This window comes from Delphinapterus leucas, chromosome X (assembly GCF_059928025.1).
Source record: "Delphinapterus leucas isolate spDelLeu-1000000601 "Yukka" chromosome X, BTC_Dleu_Yukka2, whole genome shotgun sequence".
Lineage (NCBI taxonomy): Eukaryota > Metazoa > Chordata > Mammalia > Artiodactyla > Monodontidae > Delphinapterus > Delphinapterus leucas.
The window spans coordinates 113,326,612-113,345,679 of record NC_143150.1 but is presented as its reverse complement, the minus strand read 5'-3'; the positions used below and the strand labels follow the sequence as shown (position 1 = coordinate 113,345,679).

The window sequence follows — 19,068 nt, the reverse complement described above, 5'->3', positions numbered from 1 at the left end:
GACAACATACAGATGGTCAACAGGCACATGAAAAGATGCTCAATATCACTAATCACCAGGCAAATGCAAATCAAAACCACAGTGATCCCCTCACACCTGTTAGAATAGCTATCGTCAGAAAGACAAGAAATAAATGTTGGTAAGGATAGGAAAAAGGCAATCCTGGTGCATTGTTAGGGAGAATGTAAACTGATGCAGCCACTAAGGAAAACAGTATGGAGGTTTCTTAAAAAAAAAAAAAAGTGAAAACAAAACAACCATATGATCCAGCAATTTTGCTTTTAAGTTTTTTACTCAAAGGAAACAAAACACACTAACTCAAAAACATGTGTGCACCCCTACATTCATTGTGGCGTTATTTACAATACCCAAGACGTGCAAGCAACCTAAGTGCCCATCAATGGACAGATAAAGAAATTGTTTATATATATATATAATGGAATATTAATTAGTCATAAAAAAGAAGGAAGTCTTGGCATTTGCAACAACATGGATGGACCTTGAGAGCATTTTGCTAAATGAAATATATCACACAGAAAAAGACAAACACCAAATGATCTCACTTATGTGAAATTGTAAACAAACAAACAAACAAAAAACCCAAAAAAACTCATAGATACAGAGAACAGATTGGTGGTTGCCTGAGGCAAGGGGTGGGGGGTGGGCAAAACCAGTGAAGGAGGTCAAAAGGTACAAACTTCCAGTTACAAAATAAATCCTAGGGACATGATGTACAGCACAGTGACTATAGTTAATACTGTATTGTGTACTTGAAAGTTGCTAAGTGAATAGATCTTGAAGTCCTCATCACAAGAAAAAACTTGTAACTATGTATATGATGGATGTTGACTTGGCTTCTTCTGGTGATCATTTCGCAATATATAAACATCAAATCACTATGTTGTATAACTGAAACTAATAATGTTGTGTGTCAATTATACCTCAATGAAAAAATTAAAACAATAGAAAACCTCTTAGATGGTGCAGGTTCAGATTCTCAGTCAAGCAACTGCAATTCTTCCTGTCCCTTGAGTTTTGAGCTCGTTTAGAAAATGTAAAAATTAAATCTTGTTAGAGACTACACCTACCTGTGAAGGCCTTGAAATCCATGCCATGAAGATGAAAAACAAATCAGATCTCACTCCCTATCTTTAACTGTTGTCCAAGAGTTCTGCCCACACCAAGGATTCACACCACTGACCAAAGTTATTTGGGGGAAAGCTGAGTTTTCCCAATGCTTACTAGAATATCTCTGTTTATGGTAAGACCTTATGTTTGCATGGCACTTAACTTATTGATCACTGTCATCTCTGCTGACCTTCAAACCTCACCACAATTCTGGGAGGTGGGTATTACAGCCTCACTTACACAAACGAAGAAATTTCGGCCCAAAGGGTCTAACTGATAGGGAAATGATCCAATGACACAGACTGGTAGTTAGAAATGAAATCTAGTTCTAATTTACAGAAAACTAAGCTTGGGTTAGAGGGCTGAGGAATCATATCAAACTCCTCACTGTCTTAAACATAATACGTTTTGAGAAGTGGAATTGCCATTTCACATCAAATTAACCACATGGAACCCAGCCCAGTTTATCCCAAGGCAGATTAATGGAAGCAGAATTTGTTAAAATGCCTTTGAGGCTTCTTGAAGTACATATTATTGTATGTAAAGCTTTTACAGATTTTTTTTTTTTTTTTTTTTTTTTTGTGGTACGCGGGCCTCTCACTGCTGTGGCCTCTCCCGTTGCGGAGCACAGGCTCCGGAAGAGCAGGCTCAGCGGCCATGGCTCACAGGCCCAGCCGCTCCGCGGCATGTGGGATATTCCCAGACTGGGGCACGAACCCGTATCCCCTGCATCGGCAGGTGGACTCTCAACCACTGTGCCACCAGGGAAGCCCAAGCTTTTACAGATTTTTGCTTTTAGTTTTTTTTTTTTCGTAATCAAGGATTGGCACATTGTATGAGCTTTATATAAAGGCAGAGCTCTTTTCCCTGATAAGAGTCAGAAGCCTAGAACTTCATTAAATATTTACCATAATAAATCGCTTTAACATATCTCAGTTTGCTAAGTTGTTATCCATTAGTGTAATGTAAGCCAAGTCTGTGGAAGGAGGTAGCTGAACTCAGTTTAAACCTATTAAGAAAACTTACTTACCCCTGAATTGACCTGTTTTGAACACTGAGCCCTATTTTCGGGAACAGACTAAGAAACAGATTCCAGCCTGAATATAACAGACTCTTTTTCCTTTAAATCTATGTGAGAAGCATAGAACTTTTACAGCTTTTATTTGAAGTTGCAACATGAAGTGATATTCTGTTGAACATTTTTCGGGTAGCTATGGCAACAATAATTATCACCACATACTACCAACCAAAATACCACCTGCATCCACCGTCTATTCTAAACCCTTAATTAAAAAGAAAAGCCCAGTTCAAATTTCCAGTTGGTAAATTTGGGAGAAAACTTCAAAAAAATGTTGGGAAACCTATTTAGGCTTTGCTTCTGTGTTTGGTTCATGGAGGTTTTTTTTTCCTCTCTCCCTTTCAGGACAACTTAAGTCTGACTATCTCTTCCTGCCCACACCAGGCCCACCCACACTGTTAAGTTTCTGGAGAAATAGAGGTTTCAGCATTTCCTTTTCTAAGGAGTTAATCAGTAATGAAAGCTCCAGGCACCAAAAGAAGAAAAGTACTCCTTTCAAACAATTATCTATGTGCATATGAATTTTAGGTATGTTTTTAGTTTCTCTGTAGGAAGGAAGGAGAGAAGGTAGGGGGATGGAAAACAGGAAAAGGAGGTGAAGACTGAAGAGAAAGGAAGCTAGGAAAAGGAAAACAGAGAGAAGGCAATTGGGTGAAGGCAACAAGGAAAAGGAGCCCATGATCAAAAAAGAGAGCAAGCTGTTTAAATCTGTGAGGGCAAGGCAAGGAGGGAAGCATGCATGATCCATGGCAAGTAACAAAAGGCTTCAGACAGGCTGAGAATGGAAGATTCTACAACAGACTGATTGCAGAAACTGGATCTCGTTCTTCACTCCACCCAATTTCTGTGCCCTTTGCTCCGTAAGTTTCCAGTATCCACCTACTCCTACTCACTTTGACTTGCATTCGCCAATAGGATAAGCAAACATGATGCAAGCAGATACTCAACAAGTGCTTGTGCAAGTAGGCTTGCTTGCTCCTGTCCTTTGCCATTGCTTCAAGAACATTCTTGGGCCAGCCTGCTGGAAAATGAAAGACACGTAGAGCAGAGCTGAAGTGCTCCTGTCTTTCCAGCCAAGGCCATCTTAGATCAGCTAATAGCTAGCATACCAAGATACGTCTGAGCAAGCCCAGCCAGTATCAAGAAAGCTGCCTTGGTTAAATGTCACCTGACTAGAGACACAGGAGCAAGCCCTGCCTGGATCAGCTAAATAAATTTATGTTGCTGTATGTCACCAAAAACTTTATTATGCAGCATTACTGTGGCAACAGATAACTGATACAGGTACATACCCTGTTAATCAAGGACTTTCATGCTATCCCCAGTACATTAAACACTTTCTCATGCATAATGTTGTAAATCAGTGTCAGAAGTTCATAGGGGAAAAATAGAAGATAGAATGATCCCAAAATAAGTACAGTAAATGCAAATTTTTGAACATGATAGGTGTTGCTAGCCACCAAAATAAAACCCAGGGCATTCTCCAAAGTAAGGTCATTAAGATTCTAGAACTACATACAACTTGGAAAGGACCCAGCCAATCCTGTTGGAGGTTAAATTGAATTTAAGTAATTAAAAAGATACAAGCAACCTTTACTCGCAGACACTAATGCTGCACCAACTAATGGACTGAAGAGTTCACAAATTCTCAGGTGCCCTCTTAATTGCAGCTGAATAGCTTTAACAATAAAAGCAGTTTTCTCCAACTGTGGGCTTGAGGGTCAACAGGGTAGGTGATCTCTGGTGAATGTGCGCTGCCAACTGCAAGAACAGAGGGTAGCAGCTGTGACCAACGCCACACTCCCAAGCTTACCGTATAAGTAACAAGTGAATTGTCATTGGAGCAAAAACATACCTCGAAAATATATGTGGAAGAGCACCTGCATTCACCTTCTGGAAAGTGTACTGTACAAAGAAAAACATAGCTGAAAATAGATAATATAAGCAAGTAGGATGAAAGTGTTTCTTTTCCTATAAAGCTGGGTTAAATTTTCTTTCAAGTGAGAAGTGCTTCTGGGGGTTGGGGGGGGATTAGAGGGTCATCTGCAAAGGGGAGGTCTGTGTACAAAGTACGTAAGACAATATTCGCTCAATCCCAGACCATGTGCTTAATCAAAGACCCTCTTAGGTATGCAGCTGAATAAACCAAGCACCATCATGTTGCAATAACATAAAATGGATTTTTGATTGACTGCAGTAATCAGGGAACAGTGGCATGAACAATCCCTGCATCATTTTATTATGACCTTGGAATGCACTTTTTTGATTGACAGTAACTTGAAAGAAGGAAAAAATACCTTCGGAGAATCTAAAGCATTTCCAATTTTGTATTCTGAGCCTTGTACAACTCATACGTGGCCCCCATGGCATGGTAGAAATCACTAGTATCTCTCCTCAGCAGCTGGAACCCTACTCTGTCTTACACCTTCCTTGGGTAGGTGGTAGAGGATGGGGAAGCTAACTGTTGGGTTTACAAGGTCTCTTCTAATGTTGTGACGGGTGGTAAGACGGCTGACTCTCACTCCTTGAACCCCTTTCCTTCTTCCATAGTTATTAATGGTTTCCAGATACCAGCAAAATAGTTCAGAGGACATCAGAGGACTCCACTGAAAAGCAATGAAGCTTCAAACCCCTTAAGATTTGTTCATTCTTCCATCCATCCATTCAGCAAACTCAGTTCAAACACTGAACACCTACTGTGTGCCTACCACGTGTAAAGTGCTGTGGAAACACTGATGGACAAAGCTTATGACCTTTTTGGAGGACATTCTAGACAAGTGTGTGTGTGTGCCGCGCTGGGAGAGAGACAGAGAGAGAGAACTAAGTACTTACAATACAGTACTGGGGTACCACAGTGGAGAGTGTATAAGTGGTTATGGAGGCATTAGGGAAGGACTCCCCAAATTCACCTGAGGAGTGGCATTAGGGAGTCTTCAAGGTGGAAAAGAGAAAAGAGGGCAGGCCGCTCTTTAAGAGTAAGCAACAAAATCAGGCAGACAATGAAAAGTTGACATAAATGATACATTAAAGTGGATCTGGTCTCAGAAGTCCAACCAACTGACCAACCCATATTGCCCTTAGACCTCCATTAATAGGCTCTAAAAGCTCAAATTTTATAACTTAGAACTATGGATGTATGTGAATATAGAAAAGTTTTAGCCTGAACAACTGCTACAATTACGTGGGCCTGATTTATTTGTTGGGGATCTGTTAGATTCCAGAAACTGTGCTAGTTATGGTGCCTTATTTGTTTAAAAGAAGGGTGGGTGCTTTGTTTTATTTCCTTCAATTCACATGAATGAGATTTACAATGATAGATTTAGCAGCCTTTTCATAACTATTTGAACAATGAAATACTTTAGATTTAAATTTTGCTTTCTAAAAATAAGATATTGCTTTTATTTTGGGGGAAAAGGGTAGGTTAGTAAAGAAAACTAAATGAGGAATTTTCTTGCCACTGAAAGTATGACTTTAAGGATGTTACAGGGCTAGTCAGGTAGACTTTTAACCCCAAATATTTCTTTTTCTTTTTCCCTGGCGAATAGGTTTTCTTTTTTTGCCCTTAATAAAGGCTAAGGAAACTTGCCACTGGCTAAGGAGAAGGCACACAGACTCAAATACAGTGCCTTTTCTTAAATGAGGTCCTTGGATTTATGGGTTAACTGCATTACAGGGCCAGGTAAGTGCATTTTGTCATTACCATCTGACTTTTCTGCTTCTTCACTTTGTGGAGAGCAAATTCAAAGCTGACTACAAAAAGCCAACTGCGACACTTTCAAGAACATTCCCAAAATACACTATGGACCATAAACAAATTTAAGCCAAGGAAAAGATAAGAGGCCATATTTTACAGAGTAGAGACTATAATTTAGTGTTTATGGGATTTCTCTGAAGTTGAAAATGAAGAGTAGTCAACCTGTGGATGCCATTTAATCCATCCAGTAATCCCATGATGTAGGCATTATCACTATCTTACAAGTGGGAAAACTAAGGCTCAGCCAATTTTAGGCGAAAGCTGTTAAGTAGCCAAGACTGAGCTATAGGACTCATAGGCTTCAAAAACCATTCTTTTTGTAACATTCCCTATAATTAATCCATTTTCTGTTTGATTTGATAATTAACTTACTCGATTCTGGGGATGCTGATGAACTAGTTATAAGACTGCTACATCTGGAGATTGATAAAACAAAACATAGACTGAGGAGCTTCAAGATGGTGGAAGAGTAAGACGCAGAGATCACCTTCCTCCCCACAAATACATCAGAAATACATGTACATGTGGAAAAACTCCTAGAGAACACCTACTGAACACTGGCAGAAGACCTCAGACCTCCCAAACGGCAAGAAAATCCCCACGTACCTGGGTAGGGCAAAAGAAAAAAGAAAAAACAGCGACAAAAGAATAGGGTCAGGACCTGCACCAGTGGGAGGGAGCTGTGAAGGAGGAAAGCTTTCCACACACTAGGAAGCCCCTTCGCGGGCGGAGACTGCGGGTGGCGGAGGGGGAAAGCTTCGGAGCCGCGGAGGAGAGCACAGCAACAGGGGTGCGGGGGGCAGAGAAGAGAGATTCCTGCACAGAGGATCCATGCCGACCAGCACTCACCAGCCTGAGAGGCTTGTCTGCTCACCCGCCGGGGCAGGTGGGAGGTAGGAGCTGAGGCTCGGGCTTCGGAGGTCGGAAGCCAGGGAGAGGACTGGGGTTGGCTGCGTGAACACAGCCTGAAGGGGTTAGTGCGCCACGGCTAGCCAGGACGGAGTCCGGGAAAAAGTATGGAGCTGCCGAAGAGGCAAGAGACTTTCTTCCCTCTTTGTTTCCTGGTGCACGAGAGGGGATTCAGAGCACTGCTTAAAGGAGCTCGAGATGGGCGCGAGCCGCAGCTATCACTGCGGACCCCAGAGACGGGCATGAGACGCTAAGGCTGCTGCTGCAGCAACCAAGAAGCCTGTGTGCAAGCACAGGTCACTATCCACACCTCCCCTCCCGGGAGACTGTGCAGACCGCCACTGCCAGAGTCTCGTGATCCAGGGACAACTTCCCCGGGGAGAATGCAGGGTGCACATCGGGCTCTGCTGCTGCAGGCTCACCCCGCAACCGTATGCCTCCCTCCCCCCGGCCTGAGTGAGCCAGAGCCCCCGAAGCAGCTGCTCCTTTAACCCCTGTCTGCGCGAAGAACACACGGCCTCAGGCGACCTACAGGCAGAGTTGGGGCCAAATCCAAAACTGAACCCTGGGAGCTGTGCGAACAAAGAAGAGAAAGGGAAATTTCTCCCAGCAGCCTCAGGAGCAGCGGATTAAATCTCCACAATCAACTTGATGTACCCTGCATCTGTGGAATAACTGAATAGACAACGAATCATCCCAAATTGAGGAGAGGGACTTTGGGAGCAACGATATCAAGTTTTTTTCCGTTTTTCTATTTTTTTGTGAGTGTGTATGTGTATGCTTCTGTGTGTGATTTTGTCTGTACAGCTGTGCTTTTACCATTTGTCCTAGGGTTCTCTCTATTTTTCTTTTTGTTACTTAAAAAAATTTTTTCTTAATACTTATTTTATTTTATCTTCTTTCTTTCTTTTTTTCCCTCCCTTTTATTCTGAGGCGTGTGCAGGACTGGCTCTTGGTGCTCCAAACAGGCATCAGGGCTATACCACTGAGGTGGGAGAGCCAAGTTCAGGACACTGGTCTACAAGAGACCTCCCAGCTCCACGTCATATAAAATGACAAATATCTCCCAGAGATCTCCATCTCAACGCCAAGACCCAGTTCCACTCAACGACCAGTAAACTACAGTGCTGGACACCTCATGGCAAACAACTAGCAAGACAGGAACACAATCCCATCCATTACCACAGCGGCTGCCTAAAATCATAATAAGGCCACAGACACCCCATAACACACCACCAGACGTGGACCTGCCCACCAGAAAGACAAGATCCAGCCTCATCCACCAGAACACAGGCACTAGTCCCCTCCACCGGGAAGCCTACACAACCCACTGAACCAACCTTAGCCACTGGGGACATACACCAAAAACAACGGGAACTACGAACCTGCAGCCTGCAAAAAGGAGACCCCAAACACAGTAAATTAAGCAAAATGAGAAGACAGAGAAACACACAGCAGATTAAGGAGCAAGGCAAAAACCAATCAAACCTAACAAATGGAGAGGAAATAGGCAGTCTGCCTGAAAAAGAATTCAGAATAATGATAGTAAAGATGATCCAAAATCTTGGAAATAGAATGGAGAAAATACAAGAAACGTTTGACAAGGACCTGGAAGAATTAAAGAGCAAACAAACAGTGATGAACAACACAATAAATGAAATTAAAAACTCTCTAGAAGGGATCAATAACAGAATAACTGAGGCAGAAGAACGGATAAGTGACCTGGAAGATAAAAGACTGAGAATAACTACTGCAGAGCAGAATAAAGAAAGGAGAATGAGGGCTTCCCTGGTGGCGCAGTGGTTCGGAGTCCCCCTGCCGATGCATGGGACACGGGTCCGTGGCCCAGTCCGGGAAGATCCCGCATGCCGCGGAGTGGCTGGGCCCAAGAGCCATGGCCGCTGGGCCTGTGCATCCGGGGCCTGTGCTCCGCAACAGGAGAGGCCACAGCAGAGAGAGGCCCACGTACCGCAAAAAAAAAAAAAAGAAAGAAAGAAAGAAGAATGAAAAGAATTGAAGACAATCTCAGAGACCTCTAGGACACCATTAAACACACAAACATTCGAATTATACTGGTCCCAGAAGAAAAAGAGGAAAAGAAATCGACTGAGAAAATATTTCAACAGATTATAATTGAAAACTTCCATAATATGGGAAAGGAAAGAGTTAATCAAGTCCAGGAAGCACAGAGACCCATACAGGATAAATCCAAGAAGAAATACACCAAAAGAGATATTAATCAAAGGATCAAAAATTAAATAAAGAACAAATATTAAAAGCAGCAAGGGAAAAACAACAAATAACACACAAGGGAATCCCCATAAGGTTAACAGCTTATCTTTCAACAGAAACTCTGCAAGCCAGAAGGGAGTGGCAGGACATATTTAAAGTGATGAAGGAGAAAAACCTACAACCAAGATTACTTCTTACCCAGCAAGAATCTCATTCAGATTTCATGGAGAAATTAAAATCTTTACAAACAAGCAAAAGCTAAGAGAATTCAGCACTACCAAACCAGCTTTACAACAAATGCTAAAGGAACTTCTCTAGGCAGGAAACACAACAGAAGGAAAACACCTACAATAATAAACCCAAAACAATTAAGAAAATGGGAATAGGAACATACATACCGAGAATTACCTTAAATGTAAATGGACTAAATGCTCCAACCAAATACACCAACTGGCTGAATGGATACAAAAACAAGACCCGTTTATATGCTGTCTACAAAAGACCCACTTCAGACCAAGGGACACACAGACTGAAAGTGAGGGGATGGAAAAAGATATTCCATGCAAATGGAAATCAAAAGAAAGCTGGAGTAGCAATCCTCGTATCAGACACAATAGACTTTAAAACAAAGACTATTACAAGAGACAAAGAAGGACACTACATAATGATCAAGGAATCAATCAAAGAAGAAGACTTAACAATTGTACATATTTATGCACCCAACACAGGAGCACCTCAATACATAAGGCAAAAACTAACAGCCATAAAAGGGGAAAATGACAGTAACACAATCATAGTAGGGGACTTTAACACCCCACTTTCACCAATGGACAGATCATCCAAAATGAAAATAAGTAAGGAAACACAAACTTTAAATACCTTAAACAAGATGGATTTAACTGATATTTATAGGACATTCCATCCACAAACAACAGAATACACAGTCTTCTCAAGTGCTCCTGGAACATTCTCCAGGACAGATCACATCTTGGGTCACAAATCAAGCCTTGGTAAATTTAAGAAAATTGAAATCGTATCAAGTATCTTTCCGACCACAACGCTATGAGACTATATATCAATTACAGGAAAAAATCTGTAAGAAATACAAAAACATGGAGGATAAACAACACACTACTTAATCAACAGATCACTGAAGAAATCAAAGAGGAAATCAAAAAATACCTAGACACAAATGACAATGAAACCTGACGACCCAAAACCTATGGGATGCAGCAAAAGCAGTTCTAAGAGGAAAGTTTGCAGCAATAAAATCCTACCTCAAGAAACAAGAGAAATCTCAAATAAACAACGTAACCTTACACGTAAAGCAATTAGAGAAAGAAAACAAAAAAGCCCAAAGTTAGCAGAAGAGAAGAAATCATAAAGATCAGAAGTAAATAAAAAGAAATCAAAGAAATGATAGCAAAGATCAATAAATTTAAAAGCAGCTTCTTTAAGACAAACAAAATTGACAAACCATTAGCCAGACTTATCAAGAAAAAAGTGAGAAGACTCAAATCTATAAAATTAGAAATGAAAAAGGGTAACACCTGACAATGCAGAAATACAAACGATCATGAGAGATGACTACAAGCAACTCTATGCCAATAAGATGGACAACCTGGAAGAAATGGACAAATTCTTAGAAATGCACAACTTTGCGAGACTGAACCAGGAAGAAATCGAAAACATGAACAGGCCTATCACAAGCACTGAAATTTAAACTGCGATTAAAAATCTTCCAACAAACAACATCAAAGGGCCGGATGGCTTCACAGCGAATTCTATCAAACATTTCGAGAAGAGCTAACACCTATCCTTCTCAAACTCTTCCAAAATATGACAGAGGGAGGAACACTCCCAAACTCATTCTACGAGGCCACCATCACTCTGATACCAAAACCAGACAAAGATGTCAAAAAGAAAGAAAACTACAGGCCAATATTACTGATGAATATAGATGCAAAAATTCTCAACAAAATACTAGCAAACAGAATCCAACAGCACATTAAAAGGAACATACACCATGATCCAGTGTGGTTTACCCCAGGAATACAAGGATTCTTCAATATATGCAAATCAATCAACGTGATACACCATATTAACAAACTGAAGGAGAAACACCATATGATCATCTCAATAAACGCAGAGAAAGTTTTCGACAAAGTTCAACACCCATTGATGATAAAAACCCTCCAGAAAATAGGCATAGAGGGAACTTTCCTCAACATAATAAAGGCCATATATAACAAACCCACAGCCAACATCGTCCTCGATGGTGAAAAACTGAAACCATTTCCATTAAGATCAGGAACAAGACAGCATTGCCCACTCGCACCACTCTTATTCAACATACTTTTCGAAGTTTTAACCAGAGCAAACAGAGAAGAAAAAGGAATTCAAACAGGAAAAGAAGAAGTAAAGCTGTCACGGTTTACAGATGACATGATAGTCAACATAGAGAACCTTGAAGATGCTACCAGAAAACTACTAGAGCTAATCAATGAATTTGGTAAAGTAGCAGGATACAAAATTAATGCACATAAATCTCTTACGTTCCTATACACTAATAATGAAAAATCTGAAACTGAAGTTAAGAAAACACTCCCATTCACGATTGCAACAAAAAGAATGAAATATCTAGGAATAAACCTACCTAAGGAGACAAAAGACCTGTAGGCAGAAAATTATAAGACACTGATGAAAGAAATTAAAGATTACACAAATAGATGGAGAGATATACCATGTTCTGGGACCGGAAGAATCAACATTGTGAAAATGACTCTACTAACCAAAGTAATCTACAGATTCAGTGCAATCCCTATCAAACTACCACTGGCATTTTTCACAGAACTAGAACAAAAAATTCCGCAATTTGTATGGAAACACAAAAGACCCCGAAGAGCCAAAGTAATCTTGAGAAAGAAAAACGGAGCTGGAGGAATCAGGCTCCCTGAGGTTAGACTATACAACAAAGCTACAGTGAACAAGACAGTATGGTACTGGCACAGAAACACAAATATTGATCAATGAACCAAAATAGAAAGTCCAGAGATAAACCCACACACATATGGTCACCTTATCTTTGATAAAGGAGGCAAGAATATACAGTGGAGAAAAGACAGCCTCTTCAACAATTGGTGCTGGGAAAACTGGACAGCTACATGTACAAGAATGAAATTAGAACACTCCCTAACACCATACACAAAAATAAACTCAAAATGGATTAAAGACCTAAATGTAAGGCCAGACACCATCAAACTTAGAGGAAAACATAGGCAGAACGCTGTATGACATAAATCACAGCAAAACCCTTTTTGACCCACCTCCTAGAGAAATGGAAATAAAAACAAAAATAAACAAACGGGACCTAATGAAACTTAAAAGCTTTTGCACAGCAAAGGAAACCATAAACAAGATGAAAAGACAGCCCTCAGAATGGGAGAAAATATTTGAAAATTAAGCAACTCACAAAGGATTAATCTCCAAAACATACAAGCAACTCATGCAGCTCAAAATGAAAAAAACAAACAAACCAATCCAAACATGGGCAGAAGACCTAAACAGACATGGCTCCAAAGAAGACATATAGATTGCCAACAGACACATGAAAGAACGCTCAACATCATTAATCATTAGAGAAATGCAAGTGGAAACTACAATGCAATATTATCTCACACTGGTCAGAATGGCCATCATCAAAAAATCTACAAACAGTAAATGCTGGAGAGGGTGTGAAGAAAAGGGAACCCTCTTGTACTGTTGGTGGGAATATAAATTGATACAGCCACTATGGAGAACAAAATGGACGTTCCTTAAAAACCTAAAAATAGAAATATCATATGATAGTTGGGATAGTAGCAATCCCACTACTGGGCATATACCCTGAGAAAACCGTAATTCAAAAAGAGTCACGTACCAAAATATTCACTGCAGCTCTATTTACAATAGCCAGGACATGGAAGCAACCTAAGCGTCCATCAACAGATGAATGGATAAAGAAGATGTGGCACATATATACAATGGAATATTACTCAGTCATAAAAAGGAACGGAACTGAGGTATGTGTAGCAAGCTGGATGGACCTAGAGACTGTCATACACAGTGAAGTAAGTCAGAAAGAGAAATACAAATACCGTATGCTAACACATATATATGGAATCTAAAAAAAAAAACAAAACAATGGTCATGAAGAACCTAGGGGCAAGACGGGAATAAAAATGCAGACCTACTGGAGAATGGACTTGAGGATACGAGGAGTGGGAAGGGTAAACTCGGACAAAGTGCAAGAGTGGCATGGACATATATACAGTACTAAACATAAAATAGATAGCTAGTGAGAAGCAGCCGCAAAGCACAGGGAGATCAGCTCGATGCTTTGTGACCACCTAGAGGGGTGGGATAGGGAGGATGCAAGAGGGAGAAGATATGGGAACATATGTATATGTATAACTGATTCACTTTGTTATGAAGCAGAAACTAACACACCATTGTAAAACAATTATAATCCAATAAAGTTGTTTAAAAAAAACCAAAAAAAAGAAAAAAGATAATACACCATAGACAAAAGCAACAATATAAAAAACATACCTAGAAAGAAACCATACAAAAATGTATATAATCTACATGGAGGCAACAATAAGAATTTCCTGATTGACTTAGGAAAAAGAAGTCTCAACCAGAATAGTATGTTATGTGTATTCGTGAGGCACAGATATTGTAAGAATGTCGATTTTCCTTTATTTATTTACAGATGTAGTACCTCATCCATAGCAGGTGATGACAATCAAACATGGGCTACTCTTTCCTGTACCCAAAATCAACCACGGAAACATTACAGAAGGAACAGAGAAAAAACATTAACAAACACAAAAACACAAAACTAAATAATCCCTGAGGGACAATAAGTCTCCACTGAACTAGAACCTGAGTGTGGGCAGGTAGGGGGATGCCCTGAATTCGAGACAGGTCTGTAGCCTGCAAGAGAGGCAGATGACAGGATTGATTACAGAAAAGCCTATAACGTTGAGCCCTTGATTCTTCCACTGTGCTCTGGGACCATGAATCTGTACTGCTTCACTGAAGGAATCTGAGGCAGCATTTCAGAGCCCGCATGCCAGGAGCGTGGGACACCAAAGATTGGGCTGGATGTGGCAGTATGGTCCACAGACTGTGAAATAACCATCTGAAACTTTCTTAGTGCATGACAACTGGCCTTTTTAAGTGATCATCTTAATAGACTATCGCACACGGACTAAAAGACAAAAGCAAGTAACACAGTAGTTGTACAAAAGGACAGGAATTCATTTCTGAACTTTTGGGCAATGCCCCTGATGTCAACAAACAGAGACCACAGTGAGAAGTGTCAGGCTAAGGCACCCCTTCACTAACTCCTCTGGGATTCTGTGGGGCGTGGTTGGGGACAGGGATGGATTCATACCAGAGAAGGAAGGAATCCCAGGCCCTGCCAGCAGTCAACATGAGGACCTTGAGTGAGACCTGACGGGCTCCAAACCACAGAAGAGTCTCGCCTCCTTTCCCCTCAGCTCATCTTACCTGCAGCAGCCATCTCTGGGAGGCTCCAGGCAGAAGTGTCCAGATGAGACGTGCCTGCACTTCACACCAGCCGTCTCAGGGAGTTGATGTCTTTGATGTGAGGCCCTGGCCTCAGGTCAGCAGACGGGAGGTAGCCCAGCACCTACAGGGAGTCCAGAGAAGACACTGAGAGAGGATTGAGAGCAGCATCCGCCATAGAAGAGGGGGCCCCAAAGAGCCCTCACTGTCAGTCTCGGGGGACCCAGGCATGGCTGTGAGGCTCAGGGCCCCAGATACTTCCGGCTGGGGGCACCGACATAAATGAGAGCCAAGCTGTGACGCCTCCGTACTCAGCTCAGCAGAGGGAAAAGTCCCAGGACCCGCCAAGAGTCAATGAAAGGCCCTCGTGCCAGGCCTACAGGAAGCTCCCCCGGAACCACCCCCCACCCCCCCGTCCCGCCCTGCCCCTCCCCGGCCCCGCCCTGTCCCGCCCCCGCCCCTGCTGTCCGCCTGGAGCCCAGATGCGCATGACCGGATGTCACGTCCTCCTGACCGCACTGTGGGGGCGCGCCATTTTTGAGAGCTGCCAGCCACCGAGGGTGAGCCACGGGAGGAGAGCCACGGGAGGAGAGCCACGTCTCATCAGGTGTCAAGGTGTGAGGTGACCCCAGTTAGAAGTGCGGGGACACGCCCCCCGACACCCCCAATCCCCATTCCCTCCGAAAAGAAGCGGCCACACAGGCCCCGCCCACCCCGCCCCTGCTCTCGGTCCCAGAGGCTCGGGCCTGGCTGTTAGGCCCAAAGTCCATCCGCTTCCCCCGCGGGGTCTCGGGCAAGGAAGTCCTCGCTCTGAGGCTGGTGGACCCTGGCTCAGCTCAGTAGAGGGAGCGCCCCAGGCCCTGTGGAGTGAAGGACGGGAGCCTCGTGGGGACCGCGGGGCTCCACACCCCAGAATGGCGGCCACGCGGACCCCGCCCCTGACGTCGGCCTGGGAGCCTCCGGGCAGGTCTAAAGACTGAGGGGCTCCCTCAGTGCGAACGCGGACGGACGGACAGACGCGGGAGACCCAGGGAGGAGGGGGCCTTGTCCTGAGGGGCTGGCCGCAGGTCAGCAGAGGGAGGATTTCCAGGGCACGGGAGGAGTCAGGGCGAGGACCGTCCTCCCCGTCGCAAGGGCACCTCAGAAGCCCTCCCCTGTTGTCAGCCGCTTCCTTCTGCCCACACACGGAGGAGGGAGGGCTGCTGTCTGAGAGGGGAGGTGCAGGCCAGCAGAAGGCGCGTCCCTAAGCACTCCCAAGAGTCAGCCCAAGCCCTTGAGTGAGGGCCAGTAGGGCCGCCAGCCACAGGGCCTCGACCTGTCTGCCGCACGCTGCAGGCTTGGTAAAACTCTGCCACGTGCGGCCGCGTGGTCACCCTCACTGCCTCCGAATGAGACTCAAGGAGGTGCCGGCACTGGTGCGAGCAGATGGCCCTCGGGGCAAGAGGAGCTCCAGGCTGCACCGGCCGTCCAGGGAGGACCCCGAGTGAGGACTAAGGGAGTCACCCACCCCGAAGAGAAGGGACAAGAGAGAATATGGCCCGTTCCCTCCTGGCAACCCTTAGACTCCCAAGAAAGGCCTGTGAGGCTGAGACTGCCCGTAATTTCCTCTGCCAGGTCCGAGGGAGGTTAGAGCTTTGTTCTGAAGGGGCAGCCACCAGGCAGCAGAAGGGAGGGTCCCAGGACCCTTCGGTGGTGGGCTGAACGCTCCCTCCTTTCCTCCTCCTGGGTGTCATGGAAGATGGTGGTGTCAACTTCAGAGCAGCAGAGGGGACGGGGTGGGGGAGTCTTGCCAACAACTATCATCCAGACTCTGAATGCGAACCATGGGGACCCACCTCCCCTGCCAGCCCCCACTGTCACCCCAGTACCGCCCAGGCAGGGCTGGCTGGCTGTGCCCCAAGGCTCACTCTACCGTCCTCCACAGGGGTCTCAGGGGACAGGCTGAGCAGGAGAACAGGAGCCCTGTGGGTCCTCGAGCAGTGCCCTCAAGGACCCTGCAGAGGCGGCCTTGGTTAAAGCCAGGGAGGAATCTCCCCGCTGAGGGTGCTCACGGCATCTCCTTTTCCCTCCCCCAGGTGCCTTCGTTGCCTGCCTTCCTGCGCACACTCCTGCCTGCTGGCCCTGACCTGTGTCATCATGCCTCGACGCCGGAGGAACAAGCGCCATGCCCGCAAGAGACGCCACCAGGCCCAGAGGGAGACTCAGAGTCTCAAGGGTGCCCAGGCCACTGAGGAGGCGGTGGCGGCGGCGGCAGCGGTGGCGGCGGCAGAAGAGATAGAAGACTCGCCGTCTTCCCCCGCTTCTGTTTCTCGGGATACTTCCCCGAGCTCCCCTGCTGCAGGCACTCACCAGGAGCCTCAGGGAGCCCCAGCCACTACCTCTCGTGATGCAGGGGTTTCATGCCCAGGATCTGAAGAGGGTGCCCAGAGCCAAGATGAGAAAAGTGCAGGTACCTCCCAGGCAGCACCTTCCACTCGCAGGAGTTGCAGAGATCCTCTGAGCAGGAAGTCCACAATGTTCGTGGAGTTCCTGCTGGAGAAGTACATAACGAAGGAGCCCATCCTGCAGGCAGCACTGCTGAAGACTCTCAACAAGAAGTACAAGAAGCACTTCCCTCAGATCCTCAGCAGAGCCTCTGGTATCATGGAGGCGGTCTTTGGCCTCGAGCTGAAGGAAGTCGACCCCAGCAATCACTCCTACGCCCTCATCAGCAAGATGGCCCTCCCCAGCGACGGAAGTCCGAGTGATGAGTTCAAGATGCCCACGTCCGGTCTCCTGATGACTGTCCTGGGCGCGATCTTCACGAAGGGCAACCGTGCCACCGAAGAGGAGCTCTGGAAATTCCTCAATGCGTTGGGTTACCATGCTGGGAAAAGGCACTTGATCTTCGGGGATCCTGGGAAGCTCATCAGCAAAGATTTCGTGCAGCAGAAGTACCTGACGTACCGCCAGGTGCCCGACAGCGATCCTCCGCGCTATGAGTTCCTGTGGGGCCCGAGAGCCCACGCTGAAACCAGCAAGATGAAAGTGCTGGAGTTTTTGGCCAAGATCATCGGTACCGTCCCCAGTGCCTTACCAGATCTCTACGAGGAGGCTCTGAAAGATGAGGAAGAGAGAGCAGCAGTGAGAGCCGCGGCCAGGGCTGCAGCTGTTGCTGAGGGCAGAGCCCCTTCCAGGGCCCAGGCCCGCAGCTCCTCCCACATGTAGGGAGGGAGGCCGCGGGCAGTTTGCTCACTTTGTTTTGGAAGAGAGCAGTCAGGCTCCTAAATAGTGCAGAGTAGTATGGGTGGAGGAAACAAAGTATAGATCTTATTTATCTTCCTGTTTTAGACTAGTAACTTCTATATATTATTGATTGATTTAGCTTTTTTCCAATGTTTTTTTCTTGTAATAGATAGTGTGTTTTCTTAAGAATAGGAATTTGTGAATGAGCACGGCTTGCATACTTATTGCTGTTTAAAAAGTTCTAAAGTTACAGTTTTGGTATATGTAAAAGGAATTCACGAACCATCTATATTTTCTGTATGATCCAGAAGTAGAAAACATGGCACTGCAATAGACATTGTCATGGAAATGTGAAAGGCGACCACAGAAAGTATTTAGGAAGAAAAAATGGAGAAAACAGAGAGTAAAAGCCATTTAACTCGTTGTTTGCCTTATTTTGTTTAAACTTTCTTTACGTAGAAATAAAAGATAGTTTGATTTAGCTCATTTGTGAGTATTTGTTTCTTTTGCCCTAGTGCACTGCATATTCTCTGCTACCTACTGGATTAAAAATAAACTCTGATAGGAGGGTGGTATTTTGGGGGTTCATAATAATATCATAACTGCCATACATCAAAAACCCAATATTTCTTAATGAGTATGCCACTGCTTTACATGTAGTACATAACATTCCAACATTCACGCAGGATAGGATTTAGCAGACTCCCTTTACAGGTGAGTAACTTGCAAATTTCTCAAGTTCACAAGACTGATTAAGTGACCTTGCTGGGTCTAGTCCCCTGGTCTGGAATAGTCTAGAGCCTACACTCTTGCACTCCTCCCAGCCTAAGCCAGACCTTACGTCTTTTAATTCATTTTTCTTCTCACCACTCCAAAATGTATATCATGGGATAAAAGGGGCCCTGTTCCCAAAGCACTGTTTTGGAATACAGTAACAGTAACGCTGAATAAGTGAATGGTATGAATAAAAAGAAAAATTTTCGGTGACAATGGGGTCTTCTACATATGCAATGTCAGATACCCTGAAAAGATCAGCATCTCCTCACTTACTCTTCCAAGTTTCTCAGGGACATAAAAGCCTTGGTTTAAGAGCTGTGTCCTCAGGTCAGTGGAGGGAGGAGTCCCAGCCTCTGATAGTTACTCAAGGTGAGGACCTTAGAACAGAAGG

General features: G+C 44.4%; 1 protein-coding gene across 2 annotated transcripts; it reads left to right on the top strand.

Moving 5' to 3' along the window:
* Positions 1-16,811: 16,811 nt before the first annotated feature.
* On the top strand, positions 16,812-17,987 carry LOC111171391 (melanoma-associated antigen B4-like). Of its 2 annotated transcripts, XM_089904682.1 has the most exons (2): positions 16,812-16,890; positions 16,930-17,987. In XM_089904682.1, the coding sequence occupies exons 1-2, from the start codon at positions 16,812-16,814 to the stop codon at positions 17,880-17,882; spliced, it is 1,032 nt and encodes a 343-aa protein (XP_089760808.1). In that variant the 3' UTR covers positions 17,883-17,987. The 2 variants fall into 2 exon arrangements, with proteins under 2 accessions (XP_089760808.1, XP_022422660.2); XM_022566952.3 differs by having other exon boundaries at positions 16,812-17,987.
* The last annotated feature ends 1,081 nt before the right edge of the window (positions 17,988-19,068 follow it).